This window comes from Oncorhynchus nerka, linkage group LG24 (genome assembly GCF_034236695.1).
Source record: "Oncorhynchus nerka isolate Pitt River linkage group LG24, Oner_Uvic_2.0, whole genome shotgun sequence".
In the NCBI taxonomy this organism is placed as follows: Eukaryota; Metazoa; Chordata; class Actinopteri; order Salmoniformes; family Salmonidae; genus Oncorhynchus; species Oncorhynchus nerka.
This window is the reverse complement of record NC_088419.1, coordinates 87,003,967-87,020,900: the sequence shown is the minus strand read 5'-3', so window position 1 is coordinate 87,020,900 and position 16,934 is coordinate 87,003,967. Positions and strand designations below refer to the sequence as shown.

The 16,934-nt window shown below is 45.3% G+C and overlaps 1 protein-coding gene across 3 annotated transcripts in view; it reads right to left on the bottom strand.

Annotated features, from left to right (window-relative positions):
* hmcn1 (hemicentin 1) overlaps nt 1-16,934 on the bottom strand; it is a 282,581-nt gene that overhangs the window by 130,164 nt on the left and 135,483 nt on the right. For all 3 annotated transcript variants that reach the window (XM_065009245.1, XM_065009247.1, XM_065009246.1), the window contains exons 18-21: nt 14,798-14,925; nt 11,928-12,072; nt 7,255-7,367; nt 59-218 (exon numbers count right to left, since the gene is read on the bottom strand). In XM_065009245.1, the coding sequence (XP_064865317.1) occupies nt 59-218; nt 7,255-7,367; nt 11,928-12,072; nt 14,798-14,925 (546 nt within the window). The remainder of the gene's footprint in view (nt 1-58; nt 219-7,254; nt 7,368-11,927; nt 12,073-14,797; nt 14,926-16,934) is intronic.

Genomic DNA, 16,934 nt, shown 5'->3' with positions numbered 1-16,934 from the left:
GCCTGTTAACTGTCTCTTGCCGTAGAGAATTAAGAGCCCCTCAGCAGGCCTTTCCTACCGTAGACAGTGAGCTGGACCTTCTTGGACCTGTAGCCGGCTGCGTTGGTTGCAGTGCAGACAAACTCCCCAGACTCTTCCCCGGTGGGGGAGGTGATGTGGAGGCTGCCGTCAGACCGCAGAGAGAAAGACAGACCACCGACGTTCAACAGCTCCCCTCGCTACGGAGAGACGGAGTCATACAGGGCAGGGGTTAGAGATCAGAGGGCATCTCTCTCACTTTAGTAACTTACTTTATTGACATTGAAAGGGGGGGAGAGAATGGGAGTATGAGGAACGGGTGGTGTGTGTGTGTGTGTGTGTGTGTGTGTGTGTGTGTGTGTGTGTGTGTGTGTGTGTGTGTGTGTGTGTGTGTGTGTGTGTGTGTGTGTGTGTGTGTGTGTGTGTGTGTGTGTGTGTGTGCGTGCGTGCGTGCGTGTGTTCGCGTGTGGAGATTCAAAAAGTAATTCTTTCCCTGTTCTCTAGGCAACACTTTACCATAGAGAGGACTAAATATGATCATTACACATCAATGATACTTTGGTTCCCAACATGTGCTGACGGACTCATTCTATTTATATGACTGAAGGCCAATAAATGTGACCTTAATGTCTGCTAACATCTGTCTCAAAAACAATCAAGCACCAGGCAAGAGGGGGTCCTTTGTGAGTTGGCCTGGTGGCTTTGACATGGGATTGATACTTTGGAGAACGCAGGGTGAAGGAATCAGAGAGAATAGGAACAGAGCAGCTGGTGCAGAACTTATCAGAGTCAGGTTTCATATGCCTCTGAAGCCCCATTCACTTTAATAGCATATATTTTGCTAGTCCCTGAAACCAGTGTGCATGATGAGAAAAACTGAACCACACACATGCGCACACACACACCCACACTCACGCATACGCGCGCACACACTCTCACACACACACATGCACACACACAGTCAAAGGCCTGTTACTGTCTTCTGCCATTGTCTTCCCAGAATCCACTACTGGGAAAGTGATTGATCTAGAAATACATAACAGCCCACAGGTGTGTGGAGGAACATTACTGCTCTAAGGACACGTCTCGAGTTCTGTTGGTCCAACACAATGCAACACAACCCAACACAGTCTGACTCTACCCAACACAGCATGGCTGTACCCAACACAGCCTGGCTCTACCCAACACAGCCTGACTCTACCCAACACAGCCTGACTCTACCCAACACAGCCTGACTCTACCCAACACAGCCTGGCTGTACCCAACACAGCCTGACTCTACCCAACACAGCCTGACTCTACCCAACACAGCCTGGCTCTACCCAACACAGCCTGGCTCTACCCAACACAGCCTGGCTCTACCCAACACAGCCTGGCTCTACCCAACACAGCCTGGCTCTACCCAACACAGCCTGACTCTACCCAACACAACCTGGCTCTACTCAACACAGCCTGGCTCTACCCAACACAGCCTGACTCTACCCAACACAGCCTGACTCTACCCAACACAGCCTGGCTCTACCCAACACAGCCTGGCTCTACCCAACACAGCCTGGCTCTACCCAACACAGCCTGGCTCTACCCAACACAGCCTGGCTCTACCCAACACAGCCTGGCTCTACTCAACACAGCCTGGCTCTACCCAACACAGCCTGACTCTACCCAACACAGCCTGACTCTACCCAACACAGCCTGACTCTACCCAACACAGCCTGGCTCTACCCAAAACAGCCTGGCTCTACCCAACACAACCTGACTCTACCCAACACAACCTGGCTCTACCCAACACAGCCTGGCTGTACCCAACACAGCCTGGCTGTACTCAACACAGCCTGGCTCTACCCAACACAGCCTGGCACTACCCAACACAGCCTGGCTGTCCCCAACACAGCCTGGCTCTACCCAACACAGCCTGGCTGTACTCAACACAGCCTGGCTCTACCCAACACAGCCTGACTTTACCCAACACAGCCTGGCTGTCCCCAACACAGCCTGGCTCTACCCAACACAGCCTGGCTCTACCCAACGCAGCCTGACTATACCCAACGCAGCCTGACTATACCCAACGCAGCCTGACTCTACCCAACGCAGTCTGACTCTACCCAACACATCCGGACTTTACCCAACACAGCCTGACTCTACCCAACACAGCCTGACTCTACCCAACACAGCCTGACTCTACCCAACACAGTCTGACTCTACCCAACACAGCCTGGCTGTACCCAACACAGCCTGGCTGTACTCAACACAGCCTGGCACTACCCAACACAGCCTGACTCTACCCAACACAGCCTGGCTCTACCCAACACAGCCTGGCTCTACCAAACACAGCCTGACTCTACCCAACACAGCCTGACTCTACCCAACACAGCCTGGCTCTACCAAACACAGCCTGACTCTACCCAACACAGCCTGACTCTACCCAACACAGTAGATCAGTCCAACTGTTTAGGACAGAGCAGGCCTTTTAGCAGGCGTGTTAAAGTGAGGTCTAGTGCAGGGATCATCAACTAGATTCAGTCGCGGGATGATTTGTTTCTTCAGGGGATGATCGGGGGGCCGGAACATAATTAAGCAAAGAGTGTGTGGTATATGGCCAATATACAACGGCTAAGGGCAGTTCTTATGCACGACGCAACACGAAGTGCCTGGACACAGCCCTTAGCCGTGGTATATTGGTCATATACCACAAACCCCCGAGGTGCCTTATTGCTATTATAAACTGGTTACCAACGTAATTAGAGCAGTAAAAATAAATGTTTTGTCATACCCGTAGTATACGGACTGATATACCACGGCTGTCAGCCAATCAGCATTCAGAACTTGAACCACCCAGTTTATAATTACAAATAATTGCTTGACTAAAACATAATCATTTCAATCCTTGTTTACATTTGTATACGATCACGTGTCTCTCTACTATGTGTGGGAATACCTGGGAACACATTTCCACAATTAAAATCACTTGGAGCTCATTTCCTGGTGTTTTTACAGTCTTCTATGTTCAACAATGATCAAAACAATGACCAATTGTATTCTTTTTTTGGGAGAGCCAAATAAAACCACCCGCGGGCCAAATAAAACCATGATCAACGTTCTAATGGGAAATGTCTTTATTCCACACAGCCTCTAGCTCCACACAGCCTCTAGCTCCACACAGCCTCTAGCTCCACACAGCCTCTAGCTCCACTCAGCCTCTAGCTCCACACAGCCTCTAGCTCCACACAGCCTCTAGCTCCACACAGCCTCTAGCTCCACTCAGCCTCTAGCTCCACACAGCCTCTAGCTCCACACAGCCTCTAGCTCCACACAGCCTCTATCTCCACTCAGCCTCTAGCTTCACACAGACTCTAGCTCCACACAGCCTCTAGCTTCACACAGCCTCTAGCTTCACACAGCCTCTAGCTCCACACAGCCTCTAGCTCCACACAGCCTCTAGCACCACACAGCCTCTAGCTTCACACAGCCTCTAGCTTCACACTTCCCCTTCAAACCCCCACCCCCTCATTCCCACACAGCATAATGCCATACGCACCATATGTGTAACTCTAAGTGGATGCGAGCACACAAACACCTGTACAAGCACGTCCAGGTCCAGAACAGATAGAGTACATTACACTAATAGGAAAAAGGCTGTCATGAGTTCCCACGTGTTTATTTTATTTAACCTTTATTTATCGGGGCAAGTCAGTTTAAGAACAAATTCATATTTACAATGACAGCCTACCCCCTTGGCCAAACCCTTCTGTCCTGGTTCTGGTTATAAGTACTATACCAGGAATCCAGACTTACAGATTGATTGACTGATTGAATTTAATAGACTATTTAAAAACATAATGGCGCCAAACATAATGGCGCTCCAGAAGGTGATACCTCCACATACAATTGAAGAAAATCATCGAGGATAACACAATAAAGGGGAGGAGCGAAGGGGGAATGGGGAAGGGGGAATGGGGAAGAGGGAAGGGGGAAGGGGGAATGGGGAAGGGGAAGGGGGAATGGGGAAGAGGGAAGAGGGAAGGGGGAATGGGGAAGGGGAAGGGGGAATGGGGAATGGGGAAGGGGGAATGGGGAAGAGGGAAGGGGAAAGAGGGAATGGGGAAGGGGAAGGGGGAATGGGGAATAGGGAAGGGGGAATGGGGAAGGGGGAATGGGGAAGGGGGAATGGGGAAGAGGGAAGGGGGAAGGGGGAATGGGGAAGGGGGAAGGGGGAATGGGGAATAGGGAAGGGGGAATGGGGAAGAGGGAAGGGGAAAGAGGGAAGGGGGAATGGGGAAGAGGGAAGAGGGAATGGGGAAGAGGGAAGGGGAATGGGGAAGAGGGAAGGGGGAAGGGGAAGGGGGAATGGGGAAGTGGGAAGGGGGAATGGGGAAGAGGGAAGGGGGAAGAGGGAATGGGGAAGAGGGAAGGGGAATGGGGAAGAGGGAAGGGGGAATGGGGAAGAGGGAAGGGGAAGAGGGAAGAGGGAAGGGGGAAGAGGGAAGGGGGAATGGGGAAGAGGGAAGGGGGAATGGGGAAGAGGGAAGGGGAAGAGGGAAGGGGGAATGGGGAAGGGGAAGAGGGAAGGGGGAAGAGGGAAGGGGGAAGGGGGAATGGGGAAGAGGGAAGGGGGAAGGGGGAAGAGGGAATGGGGAAGAGGGAAGGGGGAATGGGGAAGGGGGAATGGGGAATGGGGAAGGGGAATGGGGAAGGGGAATGGGGAAGGGGGAAGGGGGAATGGGGAAGGGGGAAGGGGGAAGAGGGAAGGGGGAAGGGGGAAGAGGGAAGAGGGAAGGGGGAGGGGGGAATGGGGAATGGGGAAGGGGGAATGGGGAAGGGGAAGGGGGAAGGGGGAATGCAACAAGGTTAGGCGGCAATAGTAATGGCAACAGACAATGACAGACAAAATTGTTGTTTGATTCATAACATGAGATAATTAGTACAAATCCCTTTCCTAATAAATGACTATGTGCAGGTACATGTCCCTTGTCTCACATGTTATTAATATATAAAACAATCAATACCTAATATATATGAGACAATCACAATATTATAAACAACAGGCACCAAAAGGCAGACCATATGCTATCTCTGGCATGTTATTCTCATCCATGTACTATAATCTTACACTTTTGAGACCTGCTACTAATTTAGCCAAGTTCCAAATTCTTCTGAGGACAATTCCAAAGAATAACAGCTGAGTTTAAAAACATTTCTTTCCCCCATAACACTTTAACATCTTAAAGAAACAACGTTTTCACTCCTTCTAGTTGAATACTTATGGTTATCCCTTACTAAGGTAATGTAGCGACATAGGTACCTGGGGACCAGACTGTGGACAATCTGATGTACAAGACACAATTTAATCTGAGAGATTCTCTACTCCACGTTGAACCATCTAAGGCTTTCAAAGAGGGAATGGTCAAGATGAGTAAGTGCTGGAAGTTTAAGAATAATCTTGACTAATTTGTTCTGAGATGTCTGCAATTTATTTTGTATTATCTTGGGGGCACTATTGTACCAGGAAGAGCATGCATAGACAAAGTGGCACTGAACAAGAGCCTACGCCAATGCCCCCAATTCATTCTTATCCAGATATTTGAAGGTTCTTGACAGAAACCTAATTTTACTTTGGTTCACTTTGGAGATAACATTTTGTGCCATGCTTTCCCCTGTCAGGTGGTTATCTAGCACATATCCAAGATAATTAACATAGTATTTTGCTGTGACTACTATGTCACCTACTACCACCTAAAAATCTGGGGATTTCCTCAGTTTCACTTTGAACCCGAACAAGATGGACTCTCTTTTTCCAAGGTGAAGAGACAGCTTATTGTCATAATGCCACTTTTATATGTTTACATACCCTACATTACTCATCTCATATGTATGTACTGTACTCTATACCATCTACTGCATCTTGCCATCTTGATGTAATGTATCACTAGCCACTTTAAACAATGCCACTTCATATAATGTTTACATATCCTACATTACTCATCTCATATGTATGTACTGTACTCTATACCATCCACTGCATCTTGCCTATGTCGTTCTATACCATTACTCATTCATATATTTTTTTATGTACATATATTCTTATTCATTCCTTTACACTTGTGTGTATACGGTAATCGTTGTGAAATTGTTAGGTTAGATTACTCGTTGGATATTACTGCATTGTCGGAACTAGAAGCACAAGCATTTCGCTACACTCGCATTAACATCTGCTAACCATGTGTATGTGACAAATAAAATTTGATTTGATTTAGCCATTTACTGACACTCAGAAATGCAGCACTGAGGGCTTTCTCAACCACATTTTTGTCTTTGAGGGAAACCAACAGTGCAGAATCATCTGCATAGAGGAAAAGGTCACATGTACAGGCAGATTTCAGATCATTTATATACAATAGAAAGAAAAGTGGACCCAGCACACTCCCTTGGGGTACCCCGCAGTTCAAGATTTTGGGTTTAGATATGGTCCAATCCACATCCACCATCTGTTTCTTCCTTGCAGATAAGAGCTAACCCTTTTTACTGCTAAGTAATTAAAGCCCATGACTATTAGTTTGATTAACAGAATCTAATGATCCACTGTATCAAACGCCTGTTGGAGATCTAACATAACCATACAACACAATTCCCTCCATCTACTTCCTTCCTTATGTGGTCATTTATATATAGTAGGCAAGTGTTGGTGGAATGGAATGTTCTAAATCCAGATTGGAGCTCATATAATAGGTTATGTAAGGAAATATAACTGTCAATGGATGTACAGAAACACATAACAGTCTGCCTTTAATGAGAGGAACAAAACAAAAAAAATCATTGCACATCCATTTCCTGTCTGTCTGTCTGTCTGTCTGTCTGTCTGTCTGTCTGTCTGTCTGTCTGTCTGTCTGTCTGTCTGTCTGTCTGTCTGTCTGTCTGTCCGTCCGTCCGTCCGTCCGTCCGTCCGTCCGTCCGTCCGTCCGTCCGTCCGTCCGTCCGTCCGTCCGTCCGTCCGTCCGTCCGTCCGTCCGTCTCTCTCTCTGTCTCTCTGTCTCTCTGTCTCTCTGTCTCTCTCTCTCTCTGTCTCTCTGTCTCTCTGTCTCTCTCTCTCTCTCTCTCTCTGTCTCTCTGTCTCTCTCTCTGTCTCTCTCTCTGTCTCTCTCTCTGTCTCTCTCTCTGTCTCTCTCTCTGTCTCTGTCCTGGATAAACTTGCCCCAAACCCAGTGAGATGGAGGACAGTCGTCAAAAACCAAGTACTACAGACCTTGGACCAGGTGATGTCGGGCGTGGGCACTCCGTCGGCACGACAGGGTAGGGAGATGGGGGTGCCCTCTATGGTACTGAAGACCTGAGGGCCATGTTGGATGGTAGGCATCACTGGTGAGGGGAGAGGAGAGGGGGGGCATTAAGTTAGACCAGTGAACCTGTGTGTGTGTTGTGTTTCTGTGGCGTCTGCATGGTGGACACAGTGTTTGGCTGACACACATAAAGGTATCCCTCTCTTCTCCTTCAGGGCGTAGCGGTCTAAGGCACTGCGTCTCAGTGCTAGCGGCGTCACTACACTCTGGTTCGAATCCAGGCTGTATCACAACCGGCCGTGATTGGGAGTCCCATCGGGCGGCGCACAATTGGCCCAGCATCGTCCGGGTTTGGCAGGACAGAAGGGTTTGGCCAAGGGGGTAGGCTGACATTGTAAATACGAGTTTGTTCTTAACTGACTTTCCTAGTTAAATAAAGGTTAAATAAATCAAATCAAATAAAAAATCTCTCCCTCGCTCCCTCTCTCTATCTGTTTTATCAATAGGCACTGGGACATCTGGGGAAGATATTAACGCCGGAGACTTGGAGCGGCTACAGAGACTAACTCACAGTTTAACATCACAATTAGTTATTTAACTCATGATGACTTGACAGGTTCTCACTCTCTCATGTAACATGTAGACAAAATATACTCTTTGGACATTGTCTACTGGAAGTGTACTGTGAACTAATGCACAATCCTGCTAGTCTGGGCCTGTGGTTGTTCTCTGAGAATGGTTGGAAGGAAATGTCTACAGAAACATATGAGGATATAGAAATGAGCTAATTTCAACCTTTCAAAGAGCATTTCAACACGCCATGACCCATTCCCATTTATGAAGGTAGAATTGTAGAAGCACCACCCAAACTGGTTCCAATAAAGAATGAGAACATATTTTTCCCTCTTCCTGTTCCAAACCCTTCCAAACTGTGCCACTCTCAACAGCTGTTCCTGGTTTTTATGCAAACTCAGACAGTTATATTCATGAAGTAAGAACAGAGAGAGAGTGAGAGAGAGAAAGAAAGAAAGAGAGAACAGATAGAGAGAGACAGAGGATAGAGAGAACAGAGAGAGAGAGTACAGAGAGAGTACAGAGAGAGATATAGAGAGAGAACAGAGAGTACAGAGAGAGATATAGAGAGAGTACAGAGAGAGAGAGACAGAGGATAGAGAGAACAGAGAGAGAGAGTACAGAGAGAGTTCAGAGAGAGATACAGAGAGAGAACAGAGAGAGAGAGTACAGAGAGAGATATAGAGAGAGAACAGAGAGAGAGAGACAGAGCGTAGAGAGAGATATAGAGAGAGTACAGAGAGAGAGAGACAGAGGATAGAGAGAACAGAGAGAGAGAGTACAGAGAGAGATATAGAGAGAGAACAGAGAGAGTACAGAGAGAGATATAGAGAGAGTACAGAGAGAGAGAGACAGAGGATAGAGAGAACAGAGAGAGAGAGTACAGAGAGAGTTCAGAGAGAGATATAGAGAGAGAACAGAGAGAGAGAGTACAGAGAGAGATATAGAGAGAGAACAGAGCGAGAGAGACAGAGCGTACAGAGAGAGATATAGAGAGAGAACAGAGAGAGAGAGACAGAGCGTACAGAGAGAGATATAGAGAGAGAACAGAGAGAGAGAGACAGAGCGTACAGAGAGAGATATAGAGAGAGAACAGAGAGAGAGAGACAGAGCGTACAGAGAGAGATATAGAGAGAGAACAGAGAGAGAGAGACAGAGCGTACAGAGAGAGATATAGAGAGAGAACAGAGAGAGAGAGAGAGAGTACAGAGAGAGAGAGAGAGAGAGAGAGAGAGTACAGAGAGAACAGAGAGAGAGAGACAGAGCGTACAGAGAGAGATATAGAGAGAGAACAGAGAGAGAGAGAGAGAGAGAGAGAGTACAGAGAGAGGGAGAGAGAGAGAGAGATAGAGAGAACAGAGAGAGAGAGAGAGAGTACAGAGAGAGAGAGAACAGAGAGAGAGAGACAGAGCGTACAGAGAGAGATATAGAGAGAGAACAGAGAGAGAGAGACAGAGCGTACAGAGAGAGATATATAGAGAGAACAGAGAGAGAGAGTACAGAGAGAGAGAGAGAGAGAGAGAGAGAGAGAGAGAGAGTACAGAGAGAGAGAGAGAGAGAGAGAGAGAGAACAGAGAGAGAGCGAGAGAGAGTACAGAGATATAGAGAAAGAACAGAGAGAGAGAGAGAGAGAGAGAGAGAACAGAGATATAGAGAAAGAACAGAGAGAGAGAGTACAGAGAGAGTACAGAGAGAGAACAGAGAGAGAGAGAGTACAGAGAGAGATATAGAGAGAGAACAGAGAGAGAGAGAGAGAGAGAGTACAGAGAGAGAGAGAGAGAGAGAGAGAACAGAGATATAGAGAAAGAACAGAGAGAGAGAGAGAGAGAGAGAGAGAGAGAGAGAGAGAGAACAGAGATATAGAGAAAGAACAGAGAGAGAGAGTACATAGAGAGTACAGAGAGAGAACAGAGAGAGAGAGAGTACAGAGAGAGTACAGAGAGAGAACAGAGAGAGAGAGAGAGAGAGAGAGAGAGTACAGAGAGAGAGTACAGAGAGAGAACAGAGAGAGAGAGAGAGAGAGAGTACAGAGAGAGAACAGAGAGAGAAAGAGAGAGTACAGAGAAAGAGTATAGAAAGAAACAGAGAGAGAGAGCGAGCGAGCGAGAGAAAAAATGAGAAAGGGGGGGGAAGGAGAATAAAGGTTCATTGTGTTTGGAGTCAGACAGCCCACAGAGAAGATGAGAACATTATGGAGGATTGACTCCATTACAGTCGTACCGACAGTAGATATACAGTGGAAACAACAGAGGGGTCCCACAGAAGATATACAGTATAACTGTTTAGTAGAAGTTAACCATGGCTTTAACTGTTGACCATAGTTTTACTGTCCTCACAAATTCTGACTGTGGTTATGTGGTCCTAGTACAAATCAAATCAAATACAACAAGTGTAGACCTTACCACAAAATGCTTACTTAAGAGCCCTTAACTAACCACGCAGAGTTTTAAAATATGAAGGAAGAAAAATCTGCACAATAAACTAAAGGAAAGATAGTAACAGGATAAAATAACAATAACGAGGCTATAAACAAGAATGACCAGTACCAGTCAATGTGGGTTGTTGCTACAGTGGGTACACAGTAGTGTGGTCTGACTGTAGCGTAATATTGACCAACTGAAGTTGTTGCTACAATGGGTACACAGTAGTGTGGTCTGACTGTAGCGTAATATTGACCAACTGAAGTTGTTGCTACAATGGGTACACAGTAGTGTGGTCTGACTGTAGCGTAATATTGACCAACTGAAGTTGTTGCTACAATGGGTACACAGTAGTGTGGTCTGACTGTAGCGTAATATTGACCAACTGAAGTTGTTGCTACAATGGGTACACAGTAGTGTGGTCTGACTGTAGCGTAATATTGACCAACTGAAGTTGTTGCTACAATGGGTACACAGTAGTGTGGTCTGACTGTAGCGTAATATTGACCAACTGAAGTTGTTGCTACAATGGGTACACAGTAGTGTGGTCTGACTGTAGCGTAATATTGACCAACTGAAGTTGTTGCTACAATGTAGATGTTAACCGTGGTATTGTGGTCTTACTGTGGTCGTATAGTAGATGTTAACCGTGGTATTGTGGTCTTACTGTGGTCGTATAGTAGATGTTAACCGTGGTATTGTGGTCTTACTGTGGTCGTATAGTAGATGTTAACCATGGTATTGTGGTCTTACTGTGGTCGTATAGTATATGTTAACCGTGGTATTGTGGTCTTACTGTGGTCGTATAGTAGATGTTAACCGTGGTATTGTGGTCTTACTGTGGTCGTATAGTAGATGTTAACCGTGGTATTGTGGTCTTACTGTGGTCGTATAGTAGATGTTAACCGTGGTATTGTGGTCTTACTGTGGTCGTATAGTAGATGTTAACCGTGGTATTGTGGTCTTACTGTGGTCGTATAGTAGATGTTAACCGTGGTATTGCTAAATGACTTAAATGTAAATGTAAATGTATTGTGGTCTTACTGTGGTCGTATAGTAGATGTTAACCGTGGTATTGTGGTCTTACTGTGATCGTATAGTAGATGTTAACCGTGGTATTGTGGTCTTACTGTGGTCGTATAGTAGATGTTAACCGTGGTATTGTGGTCTTACTGTGGTCGTATAGTAGATGTTAACCATGGTATTGTGGTCTTACTGTGGTCGTATAGTAGATGTTAACCGTGGTATTGTGGTCTTACTGTGGTTGTATAGTAGATGTTAACCGTGGTATTGTGGTCTTACTGTGGTCGTATAGTATATGTTAACCGTGGTATTGTGGTCTTACTGTGGTCGTATAGTAGATGTTAACCGTGGTATTGTGGTCTTACTGTGGTCGTATAGTAGATGTTAACCGTGGTATTGTGGTCTTACTGTGATCGTATAGTAGATGTTAACCGTGGTATTGTGGTCTTACTGTGGTCGTATAGTAGATGTTAACCGTGGTATTGTGGTCTTACTGTGGTCGTATAGTAGATGCTAACCGTGGTATTGTGGTCTTACTGTGGTCGTATAGTAGATGTTAACCGTGGTATTGTGGTCTTACTGTGGTCGTATAGTAGATGTTAACCATAGTATTGTGGTCTTACCATAGATGTTGAGGGTGGTGGTGCGGTTGCTGGAGCCCAGCACGTTCTCTGCCAGGCAGGTGTATTCCCCTCCGTCCTCCAGACGAACGTGTTCTATATGCAGGCTGCCGTCTCTACGCACCGTCACATACGGGCTGGAGCTCACCTGGCATGGACAGAAACACATTCAACAGGTGAGAACATTACATGGAGGGACACACACAGACACACACAACCAGCTGTATTGGAACACGGTATGTATCAAACATGTGGTATGTATCAAACATGTGGTACGTATGAAACATGTGGTATGTATGAAACATGTGGTATGTATAAAACATGTGGTATGTATAAAACATGTGGTATGTATGAAACATGTGGTATGTATAAACATGTGGTATGTATAAAACATGTGGTACATATCAAACATGTGGTATGTATAAAACATGTGGTATGTATGAAACATGTGGTATGTATGAAACATGTGGTATGTATAAAACATGTGGTACGTATCAAACATGTGGTACGTATGAAACATGTGGTATGTATAAAACATGTGGTATGTATGTATAAAACATGTGGTATATGTATGAAACATGTGGTATGTGTGAAACATGTGGTATGTATAAAACATGTGGTATGTATGAAACATGTGGTATGTGTGAAACATGTGTTATGTATGAAACATGTGGTATGTATGTATGAAACATGTGGTATGTATGTATAAAACATGTGGTATGTATGAAACATGTGGTATGTATGTATGAAACATGTGGTATGTATGTATGAAACATGTGGTATGTATGAAACATGTGGTATGTATAAAACATGTGGTATGTATGAAACATGTGGTATGTATGTATGAAACATGTGGTATGTATGAAACATGTGGTATGTATGAAACATGTGGTATGTATGAAACATGTGGTATGTATGAAACATGCGGTATGTATAAAACATGCGGTATGTATGAAACATGTGGTATGTATAAAACATGTGGTATGTATAAAACATGTGGTATGTATAAAACATGTGGTATGTATGAAACATGTGGTATGTATGTATAAAACATGTGGTATGTATGTATGTGAAACATGTGGTATGTATGAAACATGTGGTATGTATGAAACATGCGGTATGTATGAAACATGCGGTATGTATGAAACATGCGGTATGCATGAAACATGCGGTATGTATGAAACATGCGGTATGTATGAAACATGCGGTATGTATGAAACATGCGGTATGTATGAAACATGTGGTATGTATAAAACATGCGGTATGTATGAAACATGCGGTATGTATGAAACATGCGGTATGTGTGAAACATGCGGTATGTGTGAAACATGCGGTATGTGTGAAACATGCGGTATGTGTGAAACATGCGGTATGTGTGAAACATGTGGTATGTGTGAAACATGTGGTATGTGTGAAACATGTGGTATGTATGAAACATGTGGTATGTATGAAACATGTGGTATGTATAAAACATGCGGTATGTATGAAACATGTGGTATGTTTAAAACATGCGGTATGTATGAAACATGCGGTATGTATGAAACATGTGGTATGTATGAAACATGTGGTATGTATGAAACATGCGGTATGTATGAAACATGTGGTATGTATGAAACATGCTGTATGTATGAAACATGTGGTATGTATGAAACATGTGGTATGTATGTATGAAACATGTGGTATGTATGAAACATGTGGTATGTATGAAACATGCGGTATGTATGTATAAAACATGTGGTATGTATGTATGAAACATGTGGTATGTATGAAACATGTGGTATGTATGAAACATGTGGTATGTATGTATGAAACATGTGGTATGTATGAAACATGTGGTATGTATGAAACATGCGGTATGTATGAAACATGTGGTATGTATGAAACATGCTGTATGTATGAAACATGTGGTATGTATGAAACATGTGGTATATATGTATGAAACATGCGGTATGTATGTATGAAACATGTGGTATGTATAAAACATGCTGTATGTATGAAACATGTGATATGTATGAAACATGTGGTATGTATGAAACATGTGGTATGTATGAAACATGCGGTATGTATGTATGAAACATGTGGTATGTATGAAACATGCGGTATGTATGTATGAAACATGTGGTATGTGTGAAACATGTGGTATGTATGTATGAAACATGTGGTATGTATAAAACATGCGGTATGTATGAAACATGTGGTATGTATGTATGAAACATGTGGTATGGTTTTGTTACATTTTTTTGATCATTTTTATGAATCATTCCTCGACTGTCTGATGACAAATTGGTGTAATCTTATTCACAGTGCTTAACCACAGGCAGATCTCAGGCACCAGTAGTGTGTATGTGTGTGTGCATATGCACGCGTGTGTGTGTGGGTATGTGTGTGTGCGTGTGGGTATGTGTGTGTGCATGCCAGTGTGTGTGTGTGTGTGTGTGTGTGTGTGTGTGTGTGTGTGTGTGTGTGTGTGTGTGTGTGTGTGTGTGTGTGTGTCTGTGTGTGTATGTGTGCGTGTGTGCGTGCGCACGTGTGTGTGTGTGGGGTATGTGTGTGTGCATGCCAGTGTGTGTGTGTGTGTGTGTGTGTGCGTGTGTGTGTGTGTGTGTGTGTGTGTGTGTGTGTGTGTGTGTGTGTGTGTGTGTGCCAGTGTGTGTGTATGTGTGTGTGTGTGTGCGTGCCAGTGTGTGTGTGTGTGTGCCAGTGTGTGTGTGTGTGTGCCAGTGTGTGTGTGTGCGTGCCAGTGTGTGTGTGTGCCAGTGTGTGTGTGTGTGTGCCAGTGTGTGTGTGTGCGTGCCAGTGTGTGTGCGTGCCAGTGTGTGTGTGTGCGTGCCAGTGTGTGTGTGTGTGCCAGTGTGTGTGTATAGCTTTCTCACCAGGCCGTGGTTGTGTAGCCAGCGTCTCTCAGGTAGGGGGTTTCCCGCCAGCAGCACACAGGGCAGAGTCACCTGCTGCTCCTTGATCACATTCAGCACCCCCGGACTGTGGCCAATCACCGGGGACACTGTAAAAAATCATAAAAACAAGTGGCTGTTTGTTTCCAGGGACCAGGGACTCTCCTGCTCTCTCCATGCCTGACCAGGGCTCACCTCCACTGGGTCCACTTCCCAGTTGCCTCCCTGCTTTACCACACACCCTCTTCCATATGGTTTCCACATCTCCACACTGAGAGGCTTAGGGGATGCATGGTTGCTATAAATACTGACGTATTTACACTCTCTCCCTAGGCACGATGTAAAGGGCTCACATACACCCAAAACACACGCGCACACAGTTGGTCTAGATGACATCATACATACTGTATGTGTGTGAATGTGCAGCGATTTGAACACGTTCACACAGTCATCTGGGGGACAGAAACAGTTGACAAGGTGTTGGCCAGGAGAACATGACCAACATGAAGATAATCTGACCATAAACTGTCTCCAGTCAAACACAATGTGACCATCCTCATTGATATGAACTGACCTCCTGAATGGAAAGATATGAAAATGCCCAATATGAACCCTGACCAGTTGACTTTACCACGAAAACCTGGCCTAGGCCTAAATATTCTTTCTGAGCCCAGAACATACGGTATGTTCCCCCGTGTGCTCGGGTGGCAGGTAGCCTAGTGGTTAGAGGTTAGAGTGTCGGGCCAGTAACCGAACGGGTGCTGGATCGAATCCCTAAACTGACACGGTAAGAATTTGTCGTTCTGTCCAAGAACAAGGCAGTTGACCCACTGTTCCCCGGTCGGCTGTCATTGCAAATAAGAATTTGTTCTTAACTGACTTGCCTAGTTAAATAAAGATAAACATTCTATGCTCGAGTAGACACTCAGGGTTAATGTATACATTACATCTCTTATCCCTCTGGCTATCCGTCCACTCAAGGCCTGTAACACAAACAGCCGTCAGTTGGAGTCCTGCTTCTCCACTCTGAGACGGGAACTGGGAGTGTGGCATGACAAGACTGAGGAGTCCTGCCGGAGAGGATCCAGCATGAGGAAAGACAGAGATTAACAAGATGGTTGCCAGATTGGAAAGGAATCCACCTTTTATGTTCACACATAACATAAAGATGGACTGACTGACTGACTGACTGGCGATTCCTGCCGGAGAGGATCCAGCATGAGGAAGGACAGACATTAACAAGATGGTTGCCAGATTGGAAAGGAATCCACCTTTTATGTTCACACATAACATAAAGATGGACTGACTGACTGACTGACTGGCTGGTTAACTGACTACAGGAGGAGATAAGGTTTGCCTGATGTAATGTGGTTCTTGCCAGCTGCTGAGCTAACAGACGATATGAGGGAGAGAAAGAGAGACAGAGAGAGAGAGAGATACGGAGATAGAAACAGAGATATGAAGAGAGATACAGAGAGAGGAAGTAGTGTTGGGGGGAAAACATACAACATTATAAAATCCATGCACACAAACAACAAGTGTGCGGTTAAAATGACCGAAAAATACACACATTTCTTTCCACAGGGCCATGCAGCTTGAGCCCCACCCTCTTCAACATATATATCAACGAATTGGTGAAGGCACTAGAACAGTCTGCAGCACCCAGCCTCACCCTACTAGAATCTGAAGTCAAATGTCTACAGTTTGCTGATGATCTGGTGCTTCTGTCCCCAACCAAGACAGGACTACAGTAGCACCTAGATATTCTGCACAGATTCTGTCAGACCAGGGCCCTGACAAAAAGGTCCAGTTGCCAGGACCACAAATACAAATTCCATCTCCGTTGCCCTAGAGCACACAAAAACTATACATACCTCGGCCTAAACATCAGAGCCACGGATGACTTCCAGAAAGCTGTGAACGATCCGAGAGACAAGGCAAGTAAGGCCTTCTACGCCATCAAAAAGAACATCAAATTCAACCTACCAATGAGGATCTGGCTAAAAATACTTCAATCAGTTATAGAACCCATTGCCCTTCATGGCTGTGGGGTCTGGGGACCGCTCAGCAACCAATTATTCAAAAAATGGGACAAACACCAAATTGAGACTGTGTGTAG